The sequence below is a fragment of the Eulemur rufifrons genome, chromosome 7, assembly GCF_041146395.1.
Source record: "Eulemur rufifrons isolate Redbay chromosome 7, OSU_ERuf_1, whole genome shotgun sequence".
NCBI classification, from domain to species: domain Eukaryota; kingdom Metazoa; phylum Chordata; class Mammalia; order Primates; family Lemuridae; genus Eulemur; species Eulemur rufifrons.
The window spans coordinates 158,051,905-158,079,137 of NC_090989.1; the positions used below are offsets into that span (position 1 = coordinate 158,051,905).

At 49.8% G+C, this 27,233-nt stretch overlaps 1 protein-coding gene across 1 annotated transcript in view; it reads right to left on the minus strand.

The window, feature by feature from the left end:
• Positions 1 to 4: 4 nt before the first annotated feature.
• Positions 5 to 27,233, minus strand: part of CHDH (choline dehydrogenase) — a 29,034-nt gene continuing 1,805 nt past the window's right edge. Inside the window, exons 2-8 of the mRNA XM_069475896.1 lie at positions 6,335 to 7,107; positions 5,483 to 5,634; positions 4,565 to 4,694; positions 3,565 to 3,699; positions 2,706 to 2,848; positions 2,081 to 2,183; positions 5 to 1,444 (exon numbers count right to left, since the gene is read on the minus strand). Coding sequence (XP_069331997.1) covers positions 1,026 to 1,444; positions 2,081 to 2,183; positions 2,706 to 2,848; positions 3,565 to 3,699; positions 4,565 to 4,694; positions 5,483 to 5,634; positions 6,335 to 7,052 — 1,800 coding nt within the window. The 5' untranslated portion in view covers positions 7,053 to 7,107 and the 3' untranslated portion in view covers positions 5 to 1,025. The remainder of the gene's footprint in view (positions 1,445 to 2,080; positions 2,184 to 2,705; positions 2,849 to 3,564; positions 3,700 to 4,564; positions 4,695 to 5,482; positions 5,635 to 6,334; positions 7,108 to 27,233) is intronic.

A 27,233-nucleotide genomic window follows, 5' to 3' on the forward strand; every position in this document is an offset into this window, starting at 1 on the left:
CGTATCTGTTTTTTCCCCAAAAAACTCACCAATTTATTTTTCTTGCACGCGATGGCATTTCTACAGGGTCCGGTGCCTGTACTTAAGTGCTTTTTCCCTCAGTCTCAGCTCCGTCCTCGTCTGCTCGTGTGGACGTCTAGAGAATAGGAATCAGCCAGCCCTGTCCGCTGCCAGGGTCCTGGCGCTGAGTTGCTTCCCAGGCTGATGTGAAAGAGTCCTCTCTCGGGCCAGCTGCTTCAGCATCAAGCCGAGATCTGGTACATGGAGTTTCTGCGTTTCCTGGCAACAGGAAAATCTTTTACCATGCTAAGTCGTGGAACCTTTGGTAGTGAAGCCAAGTGGCATTCTCTCCAGACCCCTCTCTCCTTGAACAAGGTCCAGAAATCCTCTCGGCGTGGCTGATTGTGCTTAGTGAGAACCAGAGCACTGGAGAAGTGGGTCACAGCCCCTCCATGACCCAGCGGGGCCCCAGTTACCCGCCTCACTCTGGGAGTGAGATGAGGAAGCGAGAGAGAAAGAAAAAGCCTGCTTTCCTGCCAGCAGGCAGCTCTCCCTCGGAACAGGCACACGGGGGACTTAGGTGCAGCCCCAGCTAAGTTCTGCGTGACTCCAGCCTCACCTGGCGCTCGAGGATGCCTCTGCCTGGGGAGCCGAGCACCTGCTCTCAGGGGCTTTCCCGCGGAGGGGAGCTGGGAGAGACCACTGCCCTCAAGGCAGCAGGGTCCCGCGTTAGAGAGCACGCCCCGACACAAGACAAGGATGTGACAGCAGTGAACCCGCCTCCTCTGTTGTCCCTCCACAAGGCAGGGAGAGGCCGCAGCCTGAATCCTGGCCTTCCCCAAAGGGCCCACAGGGAAACGCCAAGAAAAAGGAGCTTGATTCTCTGCCCAATGCTGGTCTTATTTCCAATTCTCAGCCACGGAGTAGGGTGCCTCCTGGGTCCTAACGTTCTGACAGTTTCAGGAAGGAGATTTGGAGCAAGGGCTGTGCTGGCCCTCTTGGCTTGTCAAGGAGCAGTGAGTGCCTTAACGCTGGGTGTCCAGGGTCCTGGGCTGGTAGACAGGGACGTCCTTGTCCCACAGTGCAGGCTGTCCCTTAATAATGTCGGCTGCTTTCTCCGCGAGCATGATCGTGGGGGCGTTCAGGTTGCCGCTGACCACACTGGGCATGATGGAGGCATCGATGACCCTGAGGTTTTCCACCCCGAGGACCCTGGTCTGCGGATCCACCACGGCAGTGGGATCGGAGGGCTGGCCCATCTTGCAGGTGCACGAGGGGTGGTAGGCACTGTCGGCTTTTGCCCGCACAAAGGCATCTATCTCTTTATCTGACTGAACGTGGTTTCCTGGCTGGAGCTCTTGCCCCCGGAATGGAGCCAGGGCTTCCTGTGCAAAAATTTCTCTGGTGAGCTTCACACACAGACGGAAGTCCTCAATGTCTGTTTCTGTCGAGGAGAGGACACAGGTGAGACTCCCCCTCTTGCCATGTGGCCTCAATAAGCTGCCTGAGGGGACAGGGTTTGGGGACGAAGTTCAGGGACATAGAGGACTGAGGCACTGAGTTGCTTGTCACCTGCCCATAGGTGGTTAGGCTGCAACCAAGCAGAGTCCTGGGTAGCTAAAAGGTGGCGAACTAGACAGACACAGCCCACCCCAGAGGCCAGGTTTCAATCGGGGTCTGGCTGATCTGCGAGGCAGGGCTAAGAACACACCTCTGGCCCCTGCCCCAGGGTGGCTGTGAGCAGTTGGGGTGCTCACTGTGCTGCCTGCAAAGGGCAGGCCCAGAAACGTCATTTGCTTTTGGAGGCTGCTCAGAGCAACAGCAGGAAAAATGCTGTGTGAGCACAGCCAGGTCTCCCTGCACCTCGTGTTCTGAAAGCTGCAAATCTCTCCCGCTGTGTAAAATGAAGACCCAGAACACTACGGAGCAGCACGTGCAGGCTGACAGCCTGGAGTGCTAGGGCAGAGGGTAACTTGTGTCTCCAAGTGTGGCCAGAGGCAAGGCTCAGGGACAAACAGGAACCCCACAAAGGCATTCATTCATTCAAGCCCAGGCTAGATGAAGGTGGCTGCTGAATTACCTGTTGACAAGTAGTTGGGCTGGATCACGGGGTGGTCCTGCGGATTGGCACTTCTCAGCTTGAGCCAGCCCACACTCGTGCCCCGCATGGTCCCCACGTGCACCTAGATGAACCCAGAGGAAGCAGTGACCTCCATCAACCCCCTCAGCTCAGTGGCTCAGAGAGGCCCCAGGTGTCCTGAGGGGGGTCGGGGGTGGGGGGGCTCTGCTTCCAGAGCCAGTTAGGAGCAGAGGCATTTGAGCACTTGCCTGCAACCCACCCCGCTTCCACAGGGGGTTAAAAACCACCTCGATGAATCACTCCTTCCTCCTGGCTTTATAGTCTGCGGTCTGAACTTCCAGGGGTTGCAACCCCAGGGCCCAGCCAGGCTCGTTTGTCCCACTGCTGGTGCTTGGGACCTAGACTATCTGCCCCAAGCTGGCGCGGTCATACCTTTGCGTGCACCGCGCAGACCACCTCACTGGGCTCCCCTGCTCCTCTCCCCACTTGGCACGCTGGGCAGCTGGAGGGCAGCGGACAGGCTTCTGTGCCTGCTACCCTGAAGGCCCTGCTGCTGAGGAGAGCATCTTCCCTTACCAAAGGGGGAAAGGAAGTGTGCCATGGGGCTAAGACGCCATCTGCTCACCTGGTAAGCCTCCTGCTGGGTGGGGACCCGCCCGTGGTCAATCACTTGGGACGGCAGGAAGTGAAACTGGATGTCCGGGTGGGGGACCCCAGGCTGGCTGCGGATGAAGCCACCCGTTTCCAGATGGGCAGTGGCTCCGTCCCCTGAGGATCAGGAAAGGGTCAGGCAGAAGAGCCAGTCAGGATGACCTCCTTTCTCCTGGCCTCCATGCTGGGGCCTGGGCCCAAGCCCTTGTCCACCTCTGTCCTCTTCCCCAGGCGGCTCTCCCAGCACCCGAGCATTGCATATCAACTCCATGCCAAACAGGGGGCTTCAGCTTTGCCCTCTACCCGGGCCAGGCCTACCACCCAGCACAGCACATGACACACAGTAGGTGTGCGAGAAACATAGGCTGAATAAATGAGTAGGACTTCAAATGCCATGTCCTGGCCTAGGCAGCACTCTGAGACACAGCTAGACCACGAATGAAAATGCTGAAGGATGGATGCCAATTCCACAGTCTGGCACCACGGTCTCCTCTGTACCTCTTCTCTGGGCTCCTTGGTGCCCACGTGGTGTCTAGCTCAAGGCCACCCACATCCATCCATAAGGAATAGCAGCACCTAAGCCCTCCACAGTCTCGCCTTGAGCAGGCCCGTGCCGAGCTCTGTAGCGTGAGCTACTGCTTCCAGTCCTCACAGCAGCCTGCCAGGCACGAACTGTGTGTCCGCATTTTGCAGATGGGAAAACAGCAGCTCAGGGCTAAGGCAAATGGCAAAGTTCAGCTTCAAACCCAGCACCCTGAGGCCGGAGCTCTTGCTCGGCTGCTTAGGAAGGAGGCCATGGACCCTCTCCACCCAGGCCACGGGCGAGTGCCCACCTGTGAACTTCCAGAGCCACTCCAGACCAATGCAGACCTTCCGCAGGGGCTTCTGTGCCGAATGGAGGGTGATGGGGCGGGTGCAGGCCTGCTGAACGTATACCTCCAGGTGGTCCTGCAGGTTCTGGCCAACTCCTGAAATGGGGGGGAGTGGTGAGGAAACATGGCTGCAGGGGGTTGGGGGGTCCGGTTAGCTGGCTTCTCCACACTCCCCTGGTTTTAAAAAATTCTCCCCTATCCACTAATGTTCTGGGCCAGCTCCTGCTCGGTCCCCAGGTCTCAGCTTAAAGGCGGAGACGCCATGCACCCCTGGCCAAGTCCGCCCTCTCTCACATGCTCCAGGGCAGCCTCCAGGTGCCCTTTGTCTGCCCGCTCAGCAGCACCCTCCATGCGGGCAGGGCCCACGCCTGCAGCAGGCAGGCATTGCTTGGTGAGCTGTCACTGAATGGGGACAGCAGCCCACCCTCAGCCCCGGCCTGGGGAAGGAGGAAGCTGCCCTGCTGGGAGTGTGGCTTACAGGGGGCAAGAGACAGAGCCAGGCCCGTAAGGACATCGAAGATAGTTTATGAAACACAGTTCAGGTCTTAATGTGAAAGGCAGGCTCCGCGGTACTGGGCTGACCTCGTTAACGCTAGGGCAGCTGGTGAGGACCATGAATGGGAACAGAGCCTGGACCTCTCTCACCACAGAGCTGCCCTGGTGACAGGCCCACACCGCCGGCCAGCGGGGCTTGGTGGGCAGATACTCCCTGCCAGAGGGCGCTCCCCCCCCCGCCCCCCGTAGGATGGGGTGGCCAGGGAGGGAGAAGGAAATAACACGAAGACTGGGGGCCCAGGGTAAGGGTGTCTGGTGAGGCCTGGGGGACTCTGGGCTCATGGGAAGGACATGACAGTTCCACAGAGCACTGACTCTCACCACCTCCCTGCTCCGTGCTGATTACATACAAGAAGCCATTTTGTCGAGCAGAGACGGCCTCTGGGGAAGACTGAAGGGGGCTCACCAGGCAGGTGGCACACCACAGGGATGCCCAGTTTCTTCAGGTCATCTGCATTCCCGACACCCGAGAGCATGAGCAGCTGCGGAGAGTTGATGGCGCCTCCGCTCAGAATCACCTCTTTGCTGGCGTAAGCCTGGAAGGGGCAGAGGGCCAGCCAGGTCACACCTCCTGACAAGCCAGCTGTTCTCCTGACTCGTGGGCCAGTGCCGCTCCACCCTGCACCACGAGAACACGGCGTGTCGAACCCACGTGGCGCGCTGGGGAGGAGCACTGCTGCGGTGGCAGTGGTGAGCCGGCTCACGGAGAGGAAGCTGGCAGTGTTGCTATTGGAAAGCAACCTGCACACGCAATCGTGGTGTGTCGTGATCAAGCGTGGCCACACGCCAATACATTCTGCCACAGCCAGACAGTAACCAGGGTCTTAAAACGGCACAGGAAAGCTTACGTGAGATAAATGAAAGCAAGCGGTCTAAATAAGGCAAGCAGTGAGCCAGATCGACACATGGGGGCAAAACAACCTGACACACTGCTGCCAGTGCAGAGCGTAGAGGACATTCACATTCACACAGGTTCCAACCTCTAGCATAAACCTGTCACCCTGTTAGGTCAGCGCCTTGGAACACGTGGAAGGCACTGGGGGACGCTCTAAGGTGGGTGTGGCAGACAGAGGCTCTGGGGTCACCCACACTGGGGCACCGTGGACCCTCTGCAGGTGGCAGGGCTGGGGGCTTCCTCACCTCCACCAGCCCACTGCCTCCTGTGAGGCCCTCGGGACAAGCCGTCAGGCCATTGCCACCAATGGCCTCATCCCAGGGATGAGAGCGTGTAGCTAGGAGGAGAGCGTGACTTCTGCCCCCGCCAAGCCTGACCACCAGGGTTCCTTCCTGTACATGTCCTGCCCCCCAGCTGTCATTCACTCACCTTGTGGCTCTGGCCGTTCTTGACATACTCCACGCCCACTGCACGGGTACCCTCAAAGAGCACCCTGCTCACAAGCGTCCGGGCCTCGGCCCTGAGGTTGGTGCGGCTCAGGGCTGGGTGCAGGTAGGCGCAGGCCGTGCTCCAGCGCTTGCCTGCAGGGTGGAGCAAGGAGATCAGCCCTGGGCCCTGCCCTTCCTCCGCCCCTGTGCAGAAGGGAGGGGCTGATGAGAAAGCACATGTGCCCTGCCCTGACTGTGCAAGCCCTGCCTTCACAGTAAGGCTGAGACCCAAAGACCTGCCCTACCGAAGTCCACATCTGCCTGGGGTCCCTTGGGTGCAGGTGGAAAAATAACCTTCACCCTTGACAGGGTGACACAAAGGCCAGGAGCAACTGACCGAAGAGGTGGGCAGGAGCCCCAGAGCAGCCTGGCCTCGCCTCTGTCCTGCTGTGAGCAAGGCCCATCACCACTGTACCTCAGTTTCCCATCCATAAAGGATAGACATGGCTCTGGTGCGGAAACGAGCCAGGGAGAGGGCGAAAGAGGGCCATGTGCTCCTTGCTGCTGCTCTGTGCCTCAGTTTCCCCATATGCAAGTCTCTAGAGGACTTTGGGCTCTTTGCCCTCTGACTCCATTTTCCATACCAACAGGAAGAATGCCCTCAGTATCACTATCCCCAGTCATTTCTCACTGGGCTTTGGGGTGTGCTCTGTGGCATCTAGGGATGCAATAAGTCACACCCCTTCTACCTACTCCAGCCTCAGCCTGTCCACACTTGCCATGATGGGGGATAGTTTTTTTTTTTTTTTTAAAGGAGGAACTAGGTAGATGGGGAAGGGTGGCCACACACTACCTTCATGGATGGTCATGTCCATCCAGCCGAAGCCTTCTTGCTGGAAGCCGTTCATGTCCTCAGTGAGGGGGTAGCCGGCCTGCTGTGCCGCCTCCAGGAATGCCTGGTGCAGTGGGTGGTTGGTCTTGCCCCGGGACACGTGCAGGGGGCCATCGCCGCCACGGTACCTGCTGGCACCCAGCTCGTGGCCCTGTGCCTTGCGGAAGTAGGGCAGGCAGTGTGTGTAGTCCCAACCCTCAGCGCCTTGGCGGTGCCAGCGGTTGTAGTCCTCAGCATGCCCACGGATGTAGACCATGGCATTGAGGGACGAGGAACCTCCCCAGACTCGGCCGCGAGGCCAGTATAGCACCCGGCCATCCAAGCCTGGCTGCGGCTCCGTGTGGTAGCACCAGTTGTACCTGTCGTCGCACAGGTTGGCCACGAGGGCTGCAGGCATGTGGATCTTCCACAAGAGCCGCTTACTCCCTGCGTACAAGTCCCTGGGCCCGGCCTCCAGCAACAGCACATGCTCACTGGGGTCCTCTGTGAGTCGTCTGGCCAACACGCAGCCCGCGGAGCCTGCACCCACCACCACGTAGCTGTACTCGTTCCTGCTCTGGGAATCCACACTGGCCAGAGCTCGAAGGCCCGGGGGCTGCTGCTGCCCCAAGGCTCCCCATGCCAGGGCTCCACGCAGGCCCAGGAGCCCTTGCCTCCAGCCGCGTAGGACACACCACATGCTCCTAACCCAAGTCCTCTTATCCACAGAAGGGAATGAGGTGATTCACTTTCTCCTAAAACAAGAAAAGAGTTTAAGAAAATCTTAGCTCCACAGGCACATGCAGAATCAGTTCCCCAAAGCTGGGCACTCATGCTGGTCAGCAAAGGTCCATAGCACGCTCACCCACGGGCCTGCCCAGGGCCAGGTAGGGCAGGTCCAGTCCCCATGGTTACCACCCTGGGGAACTAGGAGGAGTTCGGTACTGTTATGCCTGTGCCAGGATAGACAGGCCCCTACCCAACTTTAGGGGTGAATGTCTTCCCTGTGCCATCTGTGCATGAACCTGGAGGCTGGGAAGGAGTCTACCTGCTGGCAGGCCTGGGAGGGAAGGGGTTTACATGAGGAGAAAGAAAACAGGGTTCTTGTACCCATTTGCGACTGCTACTCAGCCCCTACCAGCTGCTAGGCACTGTTTTTTCTCTAGTAATACACAGAAAGAAATCTCTCAAAACTGATGGTCTAGGGCCAGGGTTAAGGATCAGGCTTAAATAAGTAACTGAAAGAAGGCCAGGGTGAGAGGCACGAGACTACAGAGCTCAAAGCATTTGACCAGAGGGGCTATGGGATGCGCTAGAGGGGTTTATGCAGGGGACAGGGTCAGAGCTACACTGCTCAAATATCACTCTGTGGAGTACTGGAGTTTTAACAGGGAAATAGCAATAGCTTTTGGAGGGTCCTTTTCCAACAACGTTGAAATCAATCCCAACATACTTAGTACACAGAGGTGGAAAAGAACCAGGGTATGCCATCAAAATCTCCACTGACAAGGGACATCAGAGAAAAGTTCCACCCACAAGGCCTAAGCTCTGCCTACAGGGCCTGCCCAAGACTGAGGCTAAAACAAAAGAAAACCCTGTTAAATCCCCCAAACGCCTTCCATGAGCCCTGTGCCAAGTAACAAGAGCAACCTAACGCTGGAGTACAGAAGAAGACCCTTTCTCCTCCTCCTCCCCTCTGGTGTGCAGCATTGGAGGATGAAGTGGCAGGGCCTCCTAAAAGCTATGTCTGAAGCAGGAACTGTTCAGGGCTCCAGGTCCCACACAAGCACAAGGTATCAGCTGCCCACCATTCAACTCCCCACTGGACTGACTCAACACTCCACACTAACAACCTGGCAGAATAAAAGGCATGCCCTTTTCCAGGCATAACTATTTATCTCAGTCTCTACTATCCTGTTACACACAAGATTTGGCATTCAATAAAAAATAGGAGACACACAAAAAAGCAAGACAAACAAATGAGCCCTTATCAAGAGATAAAGTAGTTAATAGAACCAGACCAAGGGATGACCCGCCCAGATGTTAGAACCATCAAACAAAGACTTTAAAATATCCAAGATGAACACTATAAAAGACTTAGTTAAAAAGGTGTTTGACACATTGAACAGATAGGAAATTTCAGCAAAATGCTGAAAACTAAAAAGACAAAAAAATACAATATTGGAGATGAGTAATTTTTAATTACATACAGCAAAGCAAAGAATTAATAAAACCAATCACCCAGATGGAAATATAATGAGAAGAAAGAGTAAAAGGGGAAGGGGAAGAGAGCCAGAGAGGGTGAGAGAGCGAGAGAGAGAGAAAACAAAACAACCAAGAGCTTTGGGACAATATCAAACTAAAGTATGGATAATTGGAGTCCCAGAAGAAGGAGAGGGAGAGAAGGGGGGTGGGGGGAAGGCCAGAGAGAAAGAATGACAGAAAGAGAACAGGGGAGAAGAAATATTTGAAGAGATCATTGCTGAGATTTCCAAAATTAGGACAAAACACCATGGATTCAAGAAGCTTGGAGCATCCCAAGCATGATTAATACAAAGAAAAACACATCTAAGTGCATCATAGTCAAATTGTTAAACTCCAAGGTAAAGAGAAATTATCAAAGTAACCAGATAAGAAACATTATATACGCAGGAATAAATATAAGAATGACATCAAACTTCTCCTCAGAAAAGATGTAATTCAGAAGGCAATGGAGTGACAACTTGAAAGTAAGTATTGAAGGAAAAAAAGCCCACTAAGCATAGTTTACTGAGCTTTAAAAATGTGCCTAATAACATCTCTATACCCAATGAATACATTTTTTAAAATGATAACTTAGATGAAATGGACCAATTCCTTGAAAGATACGACCTGCCAAAACTCACACAAGAAGAAACAAACACTCTGAATAAGCCAGTATCTATTAAAGAAATTGAATCGATAATTGATAACCTTCCAAAATGTAAAGCACCAAGCCTAGCTAAGTTCACTGGTAATTTCTGCCAAACATTTAAGGAAGAAATTAACCAGTTCTCTACAATCTCTGCCAGAAGATGGAAGCAAAAGGATTACTTCCTGACTCATTCTGTGAGGCTAGTATCACCCTAATACCAAAACCAGACAAAGACATTACAAGAAAGAAAAACTATAGCCCAATACCTCTCATGAACAATTAACAAATTGAATCCAACTATGTATAAAAAGAATTATATACCACAACCAATTGGGATTTATCCCAGGTATGAAAGACTGGTTCAACATTCAAAAATCAATTAATGTGATCCATCACATCAACAGGTTAAAGAAGAAAAATCACATGATCGTATCAACAGATGCAGAAAAAGCATCTGACAAAATTTAACACCCATTCATGATTTAAAAAAAAAAAAAACTCTCAGTAAACTAGGAATATGGGGGAATTGCCTCAACTTGGTAAAGAATATCTACAAAAAACCCTATAGCCAACATCATACTTAATGGGAAAAAAACCCTATTATCTAATACAATAAGATAAGAAAAAGAAATAAAAGGTACACAGACAGGGAAGGAAGAAATAAAACTCTTTATTTGCAAATGATATGATCATCTATGTAGAAAATCTAAAAGAATCAACAAAAAAACTCCTGGAACTAATAAGCAAATATAGCAAGATTGCAGAATACAAGGTTAATATACAAAAGTTAATCACTTTCCTATATACCAGTAATGAACAAGTGGAATTTGAAATTAAAAACAATACCATTTAAATTAGCACCCCAAAGAAATATTTAGGTGTACATCTAACAAAATATGTATAAGATCTATATGAAGAAAATGCTATGAAATGCTGATGAAATTAAAAAACTAAATAAATGGAGACGTGTTTCATGTTCATGGATTGTCAGTTCTACTCAACTTGATCCATAGAGTCAGCGCAATTTCAATCAAAATCCCAACAAGTTATTAATATTTTGTAGATATCAACTAACTGACCCAAACTTTATATGGAGAGGCAAAAGACCCAGAATGGCCAACACAATATTGAAGGTAAAGAACAAAGTTAGAGGACTGACACTACCTGACTTAAAGATTTACTATAAAGCTACAGTAATCAAGACAGTGTGGTATTGGTGAAAGAACAAATAGATCAATGGAACAGAAAAGAGAGCCCAGAAATAGACCCGCATATATATATGGTCAACTGCTCTTTGACAAAGGAGCAAAGGTAATACAACAGAGAAAAGATGGTCTTTTCAACCAAGGCAGCTGGAACAACTGGACATCCACACACGAAAAAAATGAATCTAGACACAGACCTTATGCCTTTCACAAAAATTAATTCAAAATGTATCACACACCTAAAGGTAAAAAACAAAACTATAAAACTTCTCGAAGATAACACAGGAGAAAATTTAGATGACCTTGGGTTTGATGATGACTTTTTAGATACAACACCAAAGGCATAATCCATGAAAGAAAGAATTGGTAAGCTGGATTTCATTAAAATTGAAATTTTCTACTCTGCTAAAGACATTATCGAGAGCATGTAAAGACAAGCCACGGACTGGGAGAAAATATTTGCAAAGGACATATCTGACAAAGGCTTATTACCCAAAATATATAAATAACTAGGCCGGGCGTGGTGGCTCACGCCTGTAATCCTAGCACTCTGGGAGGCCGAGGTGGGCGGATCGTTTGAGCTCAGGAGTTCGAGACCAGCCTGAGCAAGAGCGAGACCCCATCTCTACTAAAAATAGAAAGAAATTATATGGACAGCTAAAAATATATATAGAAAAAATTAGCCGGGCATGGTGGTGCATGCCTGTAGTCCCAGCTACTCGGGAGGCTGAGACAGGAGGATCGCTCAAGCTCAGGAGTTTGAGGTTGCTGCGAGCTAGGCTGATGCCATGGCACTCACTCTAGCCTGGGCAACAGAGTGAGACTCTGTCTCAAAAAAAAAAATTAAAAAAAAAAAAAAAAAAAAACTATATTTTTAAAATTCAACAACAATAACCTGATTAAAAAATGGGCCAAAGACCTTAACTGACATCTCACCAAAAAAGACAGACGGCAAACAAGCATATGAAAAATGCTCCACATCATATGCCATCAGGGAAATGCAAATTATAACAACAATGACATATCACTACACACCTATCAGAATGACCAAGATCCAGAACACTGAAAATACCAAATGCTGGCAAGGATGTGGAGCAACAGGAACTCTCGTTCATTGCCGGTGGGAATGCAAAATGGTGCAGCCACTTCGGAAGATAGTTTGGTGATTTCTTATAAAACTAAACATACCCTTACCATATTATCTAAGCAATTGTGCTCCCTGGTATTTACTCAAAGGAGTTGAAAACTTATATCCACATTAAAACCTGCAACTGATGTTTATGGCAGCTTTTTTTTTTTTTTTTTTGAGACAGAGTCTTTCTTTGTTGCCCGGGCTAGAGTGAGTGCCATGGCGTCAGCCTAGCTCACAGCAACCTCAGACTCCTGGGCTTAAGTGATCCTACTGCCTCAGCCTCCCAAGTAGCTGGGATGACAGGCATGAGCCCCCATGCCCGGCTAATTTTTTCTATATATATTTTAGTTGGCCAGATAATTTCTTTCTATTTTTAGTAGAGATGGGGTCTCACTCTTGCTCAGGCTGGTCTCGAACTCCTGACCTTGAGCGATCCACCCGCCTTGGCCTCCCAGAGTGCTAGGATTACAGGCGTGAGCCACCGCGCCCGGCCTTTATAGCAGCTTTATTCATAATTACTAAGACTTGGAAGCAACCAAGATGTCCTTCACTAGGTAAATGGATAAATACACTGTGGTATATCCAGACAATGGAATATCATTTAGTGCTAAAAAGAAATGAGCCATGAAGCCATGAAAGAACATGGAGGAATCTTAAATGTATATTACTAACTGCAAGAAGCTGATCTGAAAAGGCTACATACTGTATGATTCCAGTGATATGAAATTCTGAAAAAGGCAAAACTATGGTGACAGCGAAAGGATCAGTAGTTGCCAGGGACTGGGAGAGGGAGGGATGAACAGGCAGAGCACAGAGGATTCTTAGGGCAGTGAAATTACTCTATGAGATCATAATGGTGGACAAATGTATTTATGTATTTGTTTAAACCCATAGAGTATACAACACAAAAGTGAACCCTACGGTAAACTATGGACTCTGGATGATGATGTGCCAATATAGTACATCAGTTGTAACATATGTATCACCTTGGTGGGTGGATATTGTTAATGGGAGGGCTATGCATGTGTGGGGGCAAAGGGTATATGGGAAATCTCTTCACTTTCCTCTCAATTTTGCTGTGAACCTAAAATTGCTCTATAAAAAAGTCTTAGCTGAGCATGGTGGTGTGCACCTACGGTCTTAGCTCCTCAGGAGGCTGAGACAGGAGGATCCATTGAACTCAGAAGTTCAAGATCAGCCTGGGCAACATAGTGAGACACTGTCTCAAAAAAAAAAAAAAGTCTTTTAAAAAATGTAAAGAGTCTGGCTCCATTTTTGATGTTTGACTATTGACAGCTTTCAAGCCCCATTCCTTACTGTTCCTTTCTTACCCCATGTCTGGGCAAGTCAATAAGAAAGCTCTGGCTTTTCTTCTCTGAGCATCAGTGGGGAAGTTCAAATCATGCAGACCCAACCCATGTGTGAATGTCCTCACCTTGGCCCTGCTCCTTAACCACAATAAAAACCAGGAACACTTGCCCCTTCCTTCACTCAAGCCAGGTGCTTGGGTACCTGCCCTGCTCTCCCCATAAAGCCCCATGATATGAGCAATAAACCTTCCCATAGCCCGCTGGTGTGTATGTGGTGCCATCCGTCTCAACATTCAAACCAATGTGGGTTGTGCGAGGTTGATCCTGCCTCCATGGGGCAGATACAAGACAAAACAATACCATTTATAAGAGCACCAGCACCGGGCGCGGTGGCTCACGCCTGTAATCCTAGCACTCTGGGAGGCCGAGGCGGGAGGATCGTTTGAGCTCAGAAGTTCGAGACCAGCCTGAGCAAGAGCAAGACCCCATCTCTACTAAAAATAGAAGTTAGCTGCACAACTAAAAATATATAGAAAAAATTAGCCGGGCATGGTGGCGCATGCCTGTAGTCCCAGCTACTTGGGACACTGAGGCAGAAGGATTGCTTGAGCCCAGGAGTTTGAGGTTGTTGTGAGCTAGGCTGATGCCACGGCACTCTAGCTGGGGCAATAGAGTGAGACTCTGTCTCAAAAAAAAAAAAAAAGAGCTTAACAACATATGTGTAAAACCTCTACACTGAAAACTATAAAACACTGAGAGAAATTAAAGATGACCTAGACTGGATGTGCTGGCTCACACCTGTAATCCCAGCACTTTGGGAGGCTAAGGCAGGAGGATCACTTGAGGCCAGGAGTTTAAGACCAGCCTAAGCAACACAGCAAAATCCATTGCCACAAAAGACAAAAAAATTAGCTGGGTGTGGTGGTGATGCCTGTAGTCCCAGCTATTCCAGAGACTGAAGCAGGAGGATCAATTGGGCCCAGGAGTTAAAGGGTACAGTGAGCAATGATTGTGCCATTGCACTGTAGCCTGGGTGACAGAGCAGGACCCTGTCTCTTAAAAAAAAATTCAATTAAAATAACAAAAAAGATGACCTAAATAGAGTGAGATACCATAAATACAATATTGTTATAATGTCAATTCTCCCCAAATTGACTTAAAGATTTGATGCAATGCCAATCAAATCTCAGCAGACTTTCTCTATTGGAAACTGATATGCCAATTTCAAAATGTATATGGAAACACAAAGGACATAGAAAAAGTTGTAGTACAATCAATCATACAATGAAACCCCACACAACTGTGTAAATGAAGGAAACATAAGATCTCATATCAACATGGATGAATCCTAAAAATACAGTCAGAATGCAAAAAGAAAATTACAGGTTATGGCCTGAATGACACACACACACAAACAAGGATGCTTACTTTTGACATTTCTATTCAAGATAGCATTGGAAATCCTAGCCAGAGAAATTAGGCAAGAAAAGGAAATAAAAGGCATCCAAATTGGAAAGAAAGAAGTAAATTATCTCTGTTCATAGATGACATGACCTTATATGTTAGAAACCCTAAAAATTCCACACCAAAACCAAAATTAAAATTGTTAGAGCTATTAAATAAATTCAGCAGAGTTGCAGGATACAAAATCAACCCACAAAAATTAGTTGCATTTCTATTCACTAACAATGAACAATCTGAAAAAGAAATTAAGGAAACAATTCCATTTATAATAGCATCCAAAAAGAATAAAATACTTCAGAATAAATTTAACCAAGGAGTTAAAAGACTTGTATGCAGAAAACTACAAAATGTTGCTGAAATTAAAGAAGACACAAAGAATTGGAAAGACATACCATATTCATGGATTGAAAGACTTAATATTGTTAAGATGCCAATACCACCCAAAGCAACCCATGGATTCTGTACAATCCCTATCAAAATCCCAAGAGTTTTTTGCAAATAGCCACAAAAGTTTTGAAAAATAAGAAAAATATTAGAAGATGCATAATTCCTGATTTCAAAACCTCCTACAAAGCTACAGTAACCTAAACAGTATGCTAGTGACATAAGGACAGACATAGAGACCAATGAAATAAAGAACCCAGAAATAAACCCTTGAACAGGTGGCTAATTGATTTTCAACAAGACTACTCAGACCGCTCAATGGTGAAAAGACAATCTTTTCAACAGTGTTGAGAAAACTGGATATTCACATGTAAAAGGATGAAGCTGGACCCTTACCTCTGCCATATACAAAAGTAAAATAGACGAAAGAGCTAAATCCAAGAACTAAAACTATGAAACTCTTAGATGAAAACATACCAGAAAATCTTTGTGACATCTGGGGGTACTTTCTTGGATACAATACCAAAAGTATAGGTAACAAAAGATAAAATAGACAAATTGTACTTCACCAAAATTAAAAACTTTAGTGCATCAAAGGACAGACACCGGACACTCTTAAGAGTGAAATGACAACCCGTAGGAGAAAATATTTGCAAATCATATACCTGATAAGAGATTAATATCCAGAGGGTATACAAAGAACTCCTACAACTCAACAACAAACAAGCCAAATAGAAAATGGGCAAAGGACTTGAATAGACATTTCTCCAAAGAAGATACACAAATGGCCAATAAACACATGAAAAGATGCTCAACATCACCAGTCGTTAGGGAAGTATAAAGCAAAACCACAGCGAGTTACCACTTTACACCCATTAGGATGGCTACAGTAAAAACAAAAACAAAATGGAAAACAACACGTGTTGATGAGGATGTGGAGGAATTGGAACCACTGCATGTTGCTGGTGTGGAAAACAGGCTGGCAGTTCCTCAAAGTTAAACATAGAATTACCATGAGATCCAGCAATTCCACTCTTAGGTATACACCCCAAAGAACTGAAAGCAGAGACTCAAACAGATACTTTTACAGTAATGTTTATAGCAGCATTATTCACAATAGCAAAAAGGTGGAAACGCAAATGTCCATCAACAGATGAAAGGATAAACTGAGTAACAGCCTTAGGATGAAATTCTGACACCTGCCAAAACATGGATGAACCTTGAAAGTATTATGCTACATGAAATAAGTCAGATACCGAAGGACAAATACTGTGTGATTCCACTTACATGAGGTACATAGAACAGGCAAATCCATAGAAACAGGAAGTAGATTAGAGGTTACCAGCGGGTTGTTGTTTAATGGGAACAGAGCTTTAATTTGGGGGGATGAAAAACATTCGGAAATGGATAGTGGTGGTGATGGGCGCACAACACTGTGAATATACTTAATGCCACTGATTTGTACACTTAAAAAGGGTTAAAATGATAAATTTGTTAAATATATTTTGCCACACACACACACAAAAAAAAAATCACCAAAAAAAAAAAAACCAAAAACAACAACAACAACAACAACAACAAAAAAAACCACAACCCCATGTGCAGTTCAATTCTGGATATTGTTCAGTCAGTCAAACCTATGAGTGAGAGAAGCAAAAAGAAACTGAGGGCAGTAGTTACCTCTGAGCCAGGTGGTGCACCCCAAAGTTTTCATTTACACCTGTCATGTTTTATTTCTTAATGTAGGTGACAGGCACAGGTGTGTGTTGCGTGGTTTTATTGATGGTCTGAAATAATTGATAATGAAAGCTGACAAGATTAGGAGGCAACACAGGCAGCTGTGCCTGCTGTGGAGGAATAAAGTCAGATCCCGCCTTTCTGAGGTGGTCCCAGTCATTCTGCAACCCCACCTGCCATGGCAGCTCTGCTCCGACCCTCTCCCTGCCACCCTGCACCCCAGCATGGAGGGGACCCTCACTGTTCTCAAAGTTCTGGGTCTGCCTTCAACTGGGCATAGATCTCCCTGGCCCTTGGGCAGGGGTGGGACTAAACTGGGGTGTTTCTGCCTGCCTCTCACCCCTGCCAGTGGAAACTTCCTCAGGTGCCTCTCCCTGCACCCACAAATCCCAAGCCCAGGATTTGCTGAATAAAGCAGAGGGGCGAGCCCAGGGCCCTTGCCCACTCTCACCTGCCTTTTCTGGGGTGCATGTGTCTCAGCCTCGGCCCCAGCTCTCACCCCATACTGTGGCCAGGGGTGGGGTGGGCTTTCCCCTTCTTCCCCAGCTGTGTGCCCGGGCCTGGGGGAGGCTTGCACCTCAGAGCAGTATTTCCCAGTTCCTGAGACCCACCCGGGCTCCTTGAGGGCCCCCCCCGGAAGGCAGGCCTGGGGGGCAGCAGACACGAGTCATTCAGGCTCCTGGCCTGGCAGAAGGTGGAGGGGCCCTAGACACACACACTCAGCATGTGCAGAGGAAAGTAGGGCTAAAGGGGGAGGGGCCGCTACCCAGTGGGAACTCCCTGAGGGACCCCTGAGCCCCTAACGAAATGCCCCCGCAGGCCCCCAGGCTGGGTGGGTGGGCAGACTGACCAACATGGGGCAGGACTGACAGGGAAGCAGGAAGGCGCTCCCTGGTCTTTGCAGTATGGAAGGTGGGGTGGGAATGGGACCATAGAAAGACAGGAAAGCACGTGTGTTCATTCGCGGGCAGGTGCTGAGGTGAGGGGCGGGGGTCCTCCCTACCATGGGTGGGATCTGAAGTTGGTGGGTGGCATCCAAGCCTTCCTTCTGACTCTGGGAGCCTGTACCCCCAACCCACCCCATTTCCTGGGACCAAACTTGGCCAGGCCCAGTCTAGCGCTCTGGCCAGATGAGGATGTGGCTTTGCCAATGCCAAAGCACGAGGGAGAAGAGACTTCCGTCCCTGTGGCGCCACTGGCGCCAAAGCAAGGCTCTGGTCAATTCCGACCCCCACCCCCAACACCAGGGATGGTCGAAGTGAGTGTCAAGTACAGAGAGGAGACCAGAGGAGCAGTAACAAACACAGGGGCCGCCACGCCCGCCGGTTATGGCTGGTGCCTCTCACCGCCGCAGTCCCGCGCAGCATCAACTAGCAATTCTCGTTTCACATTCTCAAATCAGTAGTTGAAGACTGATACTGAAAAGTATGTTAAATTTTGTGGCTAGAACACTGATAGTCTTATACAGTAACAAGACAGATTTCCATGTAGTTTTGAGCACCTGACCAATTGCACAAGTTTTATGATTTTGGTGGAGTTAAGTTGCAAAACAATTATGACCAGGATAAAAAAACACTCACCCACAATTTCAGGAGAGACACACTTTGTCTGCAGAGCCGCAGGGCTGCAGTGCTGACCTGTCCAGCGGTTCCTAACAGCACTTCCTTCCTCGCCATTTCTTGGTGTGCACGCACGAGCATGTGTGTGTGTGTTTCCATTCTAGCTTTTGGCTGCTGCTGTGAACTGTGCCCCATGGGGCCAGATTCTTTGGGCCACTGAAGTCCTGGCTTTTGCTGGTCACCCAGGAGGAAAAAGCAGAACTCCGGGAGGGACGGAGCACCCCAGCCAGGCTCCGAGTGCACAGCGATGCCCCAGACCTCGCCCTGCAGGAGCTCCAGCTGGTCAAGGCCGATGATAAACAATGATTTTGCTTCAGGCACAGCTGGGGAGCACGTAAACCTTTCCAGAAACTAAAAGATACGTCAGGATTTTGAAGGCACAGCCCTTTGTCTCAGCAACCCCCCTTCTAGGAATCTAACCAAAAGAGAGCTCCGCACAACTGGAAAATCAAGCACAATGTGGTCGGTCCCTGTGCTGTTTACACTAGCAAAGAATCAGAAACAACCTAACTGCCTACCAACAGGAAACTGCTCATTAAAAAGTAGGTCCATCCTTGTGAAAGGGCCCTGTTAACTCACTTAAGAAATGACCACGTAGCCCACGCAGTCATCATAGATAAGGCTCAGAGACACCCCAGGGCAAAGCTCAGCTACTCACAAGCTTCAAAGCCTAGAAAGGTATTTCCCATCCTTGAGCTCTGGTGCCCTGAGGCCAGCACTGCTCCAGGCTCCCACTTGACCTTCACACCGGTCACTGTGCCCATGGGCCAGGGTGGTGATGACAATCCTTCAGGAGAACTGCCAAAAACGTGGCGGGAGCCACGCCATCCTTGCCCATCTGGGGTCATTCTCAAATGGAGGACTTCGAGCAGGTCACCTGCCTTTTCTCACCTGGCCTTCCAGTAATGGCTTTGACCTGCAATTTGTGCAAGACTTCACGTGAGGTTACCCGGCTTGTAGGCTGGGCTTTGGGCAAGAAGGAGAGCACTGCTCTGTGGCTGCCTCTGTCTGACCACAGAGCTCCACTAAACTGTGGAACCCAACTGAGTTAGAATAATAGGAACAGCTCTCTGGGCTCCAGGTGCATGGACCACCTGCCCTTCCTCCCCCAGGGCCTTTGCAGGTGCTGTTCCTTCCTCCAAGAAGAGGTCCCAGCCTCCTTTCACTGCACTCACTCACCTTCCTGCAGGCCCCACCAGGCACATTTCCTCTGGGAAGGCTTTCTTGCCACTGGTCACATCCACCCTGGGACTGCCCTGTACCACTTACTGGGACCTCAACAAACCAGCAGCAGATGAGCTGTGGAAGGCTCATGGCCTGGTGGAGGGCTCTGCGGCCTTGTCCCCTGCCGTGGCGCTCTGCCATACTGGCTGAGCAGACACGAGAAGGGGATGGGCCGCACGTGGCCTACGGCAAACCCTAGCTAGACAGTCGGAGATGTGGATGCTGAGTGCAAACACATGTGCCAGGACTCAAAGAAGGCACCACCCAGGAGGGGCACAGGGAATGTTCTGGATCCTGACCTGGTGGTGGTTACCTGGGTGTATACACAGATTAAAATCAACACGAATGCACTTATTGCATGCTGTTCTACCTCAATTAAAAAGTTTAAAAAAAAAATTTTTAACACATTTTCTTCAAAAGTCAAATTTCTTTTCCTAGCATCTCATCTTCCACATAATCATGCACAATAAACAAGCGAATTGGAAATTCTCTTCCACTCTCCTGAAATAGCTGATTATTTTGCTACCTTGGAGAGGACTCCTGGACTGGGTGGATGAGGCTGTGCCCGCTGGCCCCCTGTGCCCTGGCTGCTCAGTCCCTGCTGCTTGGGCAGAGCCCACGTGGCCCCTGGACCCCCTGTGAAGCGGTTGAGGAGGTACGGCCAGGCCGCGGCAGGGCCGAGGCTGGTCAGGACATACCACAGGCTGCCAAGAAACCCCCCGGTGGGAGCCCTGAAGTCTCACATGCATCAGAGCTCTGCTGGGACTCACCGTGTGACCCGGGCCGGGGTTTCCTGCCGGTAACGCGTGGGCACTGGCCTCTGCAGGCACCTCTGACGCTTGTGGCTCCTCGGAAGTGCATCTGCTCTGCCACTTCCCCTCTGCTGCCCCCAGGGCGCCCTGTCAGCCTGTGGGGCCTTGTGCTTCCCGTTCCAGGCATCTGCCCTCGTGGGCACACCCCACCCTCTAGCTGGCTCCCCCTTTTCTAAAACCATCACAGCGGTCTCCACCAAAAGCAGAGAGCAAGGTGGGGGGACCTAGAGTCCTAACACATGGGCAGGGGCAGGGGACTTGACTCATAGGGATGGCTCCTCAGGGACAGCTCCTGGGGGTCACCTGCCATTTCGTTCCCTCACAGGTGTGTGTGGATCCAATCTGAGCAGGTGGTGTATGCGCCTGAGGTGTGTCTAGGAGAGAGGGTGCAACAGAGGTCGCTGCTGGAGGACTCAAATCCCTCAGGTCCCTCTCCCAGAGTCAAGCACCTGTGACCGGGAGGTGAGGGAAGGGAGTGTCTCCAGCTGGCCCCTGAGGAAGGGGGACCCCTCCAGACTCAGGCTCCCTGCACTCTGGTTGTCCTGTGCCTGGGCGAGGGGGCTCCAGAGCACGGAGGCCTCAGGTGACAGTGGGGACACCGGCTGGAGCTGTGCATGGGCAAGTGTGAGCAAAACCAGGGGCAGGCCCAGGGGAAGACACCCTGGTGTCCTAGCACTTACGCAGTGTCGCAGCAGGGACAGAAAGACGAGCCACTCCTCCCTGCTCCCTCTTCCCCCTTCAGGGGCCACAAGAAGGCTGGCGTCCTGGTGACCACAAGTTACCACACTCCCACCCAGCAGAGCCCATGCACCCAGCTGCCCTCCCACCACGCACGTTCACTTACAGAGCAGGCACTCAATAAACGCGTGTTTGTGGCAGGTATATAAAAATACACTGTCCACTTCGGGAGAAGCAGCAGACAGACATGGAAACTGAGGCACAGGGGCGGTAACTTCTCTCAGAAGGGTGGGGCTGGCACTGCAGAATCTGCCCAATTTTGCCCACCCCAGGGACGCTAGCTGGACCAGGCCCCCTCACCTCCCACAGGGACCCTCTCCACAGCGACCCAGCAGTGTCCCTGCTACTACTGCCCCTCCCCATGCCACCCCACAGCCGGCTCTCCATACAGCAGCCAGGCGGCCTCAGAGGAGGGGAGCGTGGACCAGCGAAGTAGGAAAGATCCAGGCGAGGGTCAGCTTGGGCCTCACCAAAGTGACTTCACACCCAGGGGGACAACTGCAAACAGACTCTTCCCTATAGGCAAAGCAGGGGTCTGAGTGGAAGACGGTAACACTGCCTACGAAATACCCCTGCCCAAAAGTTCAAACCTGAATCTGATCACACTTCTAGATCCAGGTACTGATCTGCAGGAAAGGCAGAGGGCACAGGGACATGCCAAAGGTGCACCGTCAACAGAACCCAGGCGCAGGCAAGCCCCGCCCAGTTCTTCAGCAGTAAGTCCAAGTCAATGGTAAGAGCAAGACGCAGGGAAGCCTGCAGATCAGGAGAGGGGACGACTTGCCCATCAGAATATGCGGCTGCTCCTGGGACCCTGGGGATTTGAACAGCCAGTGACACGAAATCATTGCATGTCAGATGTGATAATGGTCCTGTGGTTATGCTGTTTAAACTCACCCTTTCAGGAACCCTCGTACACTGCTGGTAGGAATGTAAATTAGTACAGCCACTATGGAAAGCTGTATGTTCCTCAAAAAGCTAAAAATAGAGCTACTGTATCATCCAGCTATTGCACTGCTGGCTACATATTCAAAAGAAAAGAAATTAATATATGGTAGAGACGTCGGCACCCCCAGGTTTACTGTAGCACCGTTCACAATAGCCTAGATACAGAATTGAGCTAAGTGCCCAGCAAAGGCCGAATGGATAAAGAAAATGTGGTACATACACACAACGAATATTAGTCAGCCGTAAAAAATAAAACTGGAGCCCATTGCGTTACGTGAAACAAGCCAAGCACAGAAAGATAAATATCACGTGTTCTCACTCACATGTGGGAACCAAAAAAACAGTGAATCTCATGAAAATAGAGAGTAGAATGGTTACCAGAGTCAGGAAAGGGGGGTGGGGATCAGCAGAGGTTGATGAATGGGCACAATATACAATTAGATGGAATAAATGAGACCTGCTGTTTGCTAGATCAGTAGTGACTATGATTAACATTAATTATGATACATTTCAAAATAGCTAGAAAAGAATACCTCGAATGTTCCTAGCATAAAGAAAAATAAATATTTAAGGTGGTAATTCCAATTACCCTGATTTGATTGTTGCCTAGTATATGAATGGAACAAATGATCACATATATCCTGAAAATATATACATCTACTATGTATCAATAAAAATGATGATAAAAAGTATAGGAAAAGCAAAAAAATAAATTATATAAACTTACAATGAAATAAATTATATTAAAAACAAAAAAGTAATGCACCCTTTCAAAAATACATACTGAAAAACTGACAGAAAAAATATGACATTTGGGATTTGGTTTAAAATCACCCCAGGGACCAGGGGGGCAGATAAAATAGGATCATCCACGAGGTGACACTGTCAAAGTTGCGCGATGGGAACAGAGTTCCCATCTCAATAATCTCTTTTGGCTAATGTTGTACATGTTTCACATTTTCCTTAATAAAAAGGATTTCTGAAGTTGTTGTTTGTTTGAAATCTCAAACACCACACTAGAGAAGTGAGACAAAGAAAGAGGGCAGGAGAACATTCACGCGGAGCACTTGGTCTGGGGTGGGGACTTTGAACCATTCCACAGCAGCTTGGGAGGTTCTGCAAACGCCTGTTGCCAGCTTCCTCTTTCAAGTGCACTTTTTTTTTTTTTTTGAGACAGAGTCTCACTCTGTTGCCCGGGCTAGAGTGAGTGCCGTGGCGTCAGCCTAGCTCACAGCAACCTCAAACTCCTGGGCTCAAGCGATCCTCCTGTCTCAGCCTCCCGAGTAGCTGGGACTACAGGCATGCACCACCATGCCCGGCTGATTTTTTTTTTCTATATATATTTTTAGTTGGCCAGATAATTTCTTTCTATTTTTAGTAGAGACGGGGGTCTCGCTCTTGCTCAGGCTGGTCTCGAACTCCTGACCTCGAGCGATCCACCCACCTCGCCCTCCCAGAGTGCTAGGATTACAGGCGTGAGCCACCGTGCCCGGCCAAGATGGGTGTTTTTTAACTGAGATTTTAAAAACTGGTTAAAAGTGCACTTGAGGCCGGGCGTGGTGGCTCACGCCTGTAATCCTAGCACTCTGGGAGGCTGAGGTGGGTGGATCGCTCGAGGTCAGGAGTTCGAGACCAGCCTGAGCAAGAGCGAGACCCCCGTCTCTACTAAAAATAGAAAGAAATTATCTGGCCAACTAAAAATATATATAGAAAAAAAAAATCAGCCGGGCATGGTGGTGCATGCCTGTAGTCCCAGCACTCGGGAGGCTGAGGCAGGAGGATCCTTAAGCCCAGGAGTTTGAGGTTGCCGTGAGCTAGGCTGACGCCACGGCACTCACTCTAGCCCGGGCAACAGAGCGAGACTCTGTCTCCAAAAAAAAAAAAAAAAAAAAAAAAGACACCCATCTCACACCCAGAAGTGACAGGATACAATGTATTCTGCCACCAGCTCTGGCCCACACACTATTTGATTGTCTGTGAGAGATAAGCACAGAATCAAAAGTCAGAGTTGAGAAACTTTTATAGGAATTTGACATGGTGACCTTATGTCTGCTGAGTCTAATAAGAAGATAATGGGCTTATATTTCATATATCTTTGTTGCTATTGTAACTACTAATTTTTGTGGTATTTTAAAATTTGGCCCCTGAGATTAAAATTTTAAAAAGCAAACACTCACCTGGGCCTCCCCCACAGAGAGTTTGAGAAGCACTGTTACGGACCAGACATGGATCCCCTGGAGACCCCAAACCCATCAAGGTGGCCAGCCAGAGACCCCCAAGCTTCCCTTCTCACTGTTTGCTGTGCTGACTCGAATACTTGCTGTAAACAGGTCACGGGTAAGAGAGTAGCAGCGCTACAAGCTGTTTGATTATTAAATCCACGCTCACTTACACACTTCCATGCCAGCACAAGCAGAGCCACCTCCAGCAAGTGTGAGCAAGGCCTAGCACGTGCGCTGAGTGCCCGCCCTGGTCAAGGCACCTTCGAGAGCTGTGGTTAGACAGCCAGCTTTCACACACATGCCCACTACTGTTTCCCTTTCAAACGTCTGCATGGGTTTAACTGCAGAGGGTCCCAAGACTGCAAGCTGAGCTGCTTAAAAAACTGACTGCTTCTCTGTACCAACTGGAATTATCATTCAACTAAAGTGCAGAAATAAATCAGGAACTTGGGTTAGTGGAAGATACCAACCAGTACCCATGGCTCCTGAAAATGGTATTGCTGTTCTGACTATGATATGCAAAAAAACAAACCAAAAATATCCCAAATGTAAACGTATAAAATAAACTCACACTAATATGCAACATCACCTGTTTCTATTTTACACACTGGAGTTCCACATTCAAGTTGCACTGCTTTAAAAGAGAAGGGAAAGTTGCTGGAGGCCAAGATCCTCGTGCTGCAACCTTAGTTCAGCCACCTCTCACAGCTTAGCGTCTCTGGGCCTCAGTTTCCTCAACTACATAATTGGAACAGAGCCACCCATGTCATTGGTTTTTTTTATTAGGGCAAAAGGAAATAAGAGCTAAAAACACTTCAAAGAAATAAAAGCACAAAGCTAAAAGCACATGGTGATTTTATCAAGTTCACAGCATGGCCTGCATTCCTCCCTCCCTCTCCCTCTCTCTCTTTCTCTCTCTCTCCCTCTTGCACAGCTTCACTCATCTTGTTTATTCCTCCATGAAGTGTAGAATGTGATGTTACAACTAGGACCAATAATAATATCACTAATAACAGACCAAGTCAAGTATCATATCACACCTGCTGTGTGTGCCCAACACGGTGCCAACCGCTTCACCCCAGGAATCTCGGGTGATCCTCCCTACAGCCCTGCGAGGATCACTCCATCACCCCTGTTTACAGATAGGCTTTGACAGAACAACACTACCTGCCCCCTCTTCTGGGCTTTCCTGAAGCCCCAATGTGATAACAACAGATGTGAAAATCAACACAAGTACCCAGAGGACCAGGCAAAGGGACTACAGCCATGAACGGGACACATGATCTGTGCCCTCACGGGCTTTCATCCTAGGAACCAGCAAGAGTGGTATTAATGCCACGTTAACACCGAGGCCTGAGTCCGTGGGCTTTCCTGGGCCAGCCCCTCCCACTGGAGCAGAAAAAATGTTTGTGGTTTTGTGGCCCTGCTGGGATGGTGGTGGGCAAGCCCTCGATGTGGCTTCAGGGTCTCTGGCTCAGAGCAGGCATTAGAGTTGACCCTGCTAAGCCCAAGCTGCCAAGCAGGAGCAGAACACCGGGGTGGGGGAGCACCGAGGCCAAGAGTGCTCCCAATGGCTCCTCTCCCAGCTTGGGCTAGCTGCCGGGGGCCTTGGGAGGCATCCAGGATTTGCCAGAAATGGCTCCCTCTTCACAAGACAATGAATCCACTGTTGACCAGTCAGGGCCTTGATTAATATTTGCAAAAGAACTAAGTGGAAAATTCCACCTGTGTGGGTGGAGGCTGGACCCGCAGGACATGTCAACAACCCGGATGGCCTTGTTCCTTCTAGGATGGATCAGGCAGAGAGACAAAGGTCTGAGAAACAGTGACAGAATCTGGGGCATGTCATTACTCTTGGGTCCAAGGGAATGTCCCTCCGCTGATCACAGACATACTAGGTTTTTTTATTGTCCTGACTCTCTTCCCCCTGAATTTACACAGCACTTTTAAATACTTCAACTTGCTTTCCTATCTCCTGCCTCATCTAAGCCTCCTAACAGGCCTGCTAGGGAGGCAGGGCTGGCTTCAGCCCCGGGTTACAGGGTTACGTGTGGGGACGCTGAAGCCCCAGGAGTCCCAGAGCCTCGCTCAGGGCCAGCTGATGGCCAGCAGGTGCAGGGCGGGCAGTGGAGGAGCCAGGCCTCTCAGCCCCGCACTGCACGGAGCCCATGCGAGGCCAGGGCCACCAGACAGAGTGGTCGTCCAGGCTCCGACAGAGGCCCTGACCTTCACCCTGCCTGTCAGGAAAAAAGGAGGAAGTTCAAACCAGCTCTCCTGGTGCGCAGGCCTAGGCACCAGCCTCGGAAGAAGGTATGCATTGTTTACTCATCCATTCGAAGCCCCAGACATGAAGGCACACTGTGTCAGGTGGCTCCTTCAGAAACCCAGACCTAGAAGAATTTATGACTGAACGGAGAAAGGCAGAAAATCTCCAAAGGTTGCTTCTCTCCTAGACTCCCATCACCTCATCGCTACCACCCTGCCTCACCCACGCCAGTTTACAGGAAAGGACCCCGGGGCTCTGAGGACAACAGTGACTTGCCAGAGGTCAGAGAGAGAGGAAGCTGAGACCTCTGACCTGCGGTGGCCCTGCCTCCAGTTTATAAAGCCACAAAGTTGTCAGGCTTAGTCGTGTCCCTTCCAGCAGGCCAGCTCGGAGGCTGCACGTCTAATCACCAAGGACCTTTCACGGGGAACACTTGCGGCGTGGCCTTCTGAGCCAGGTGAAACCCCCAGGAGGCAGCCAGGGGCATCCTGTGTGCCCACTGGGCACTCCTCACACCCCACACTCCACGGCCCCTCTGCAGAGCTGGCCCGGGCAGCATCCCCACCTCTAAAGCCCAAGGGGCCAGGGCAGTGTCATCTCTGGACCCAGGACAACAGGAAACCCACTCAGGCTGTGTTGAGAGTCTCTGCCTGGCACCCTCTGCCCAGGTACCCCTCCTTCCACTCCTCCTCCCCACAGGCTCAGCTGCCTCCACGCCACCCTCTCCTCACGCTTCCTCTCTCTTCTGCCCACCGGCTTCTTCCCCCTTTTTTAAAACAAAACCACTCCCCATACCACTCCTATTTCCTCCCATGCCCATCCCACCTGTTCTTGCCAAGGCCACCATGATGCCATTGGTCCCCCTCAGGCCAGGGCCCCTGGTCCCTTTGCCCTTCCTTACTCCTAGGTTTTCCTGCTGCAGCGTCT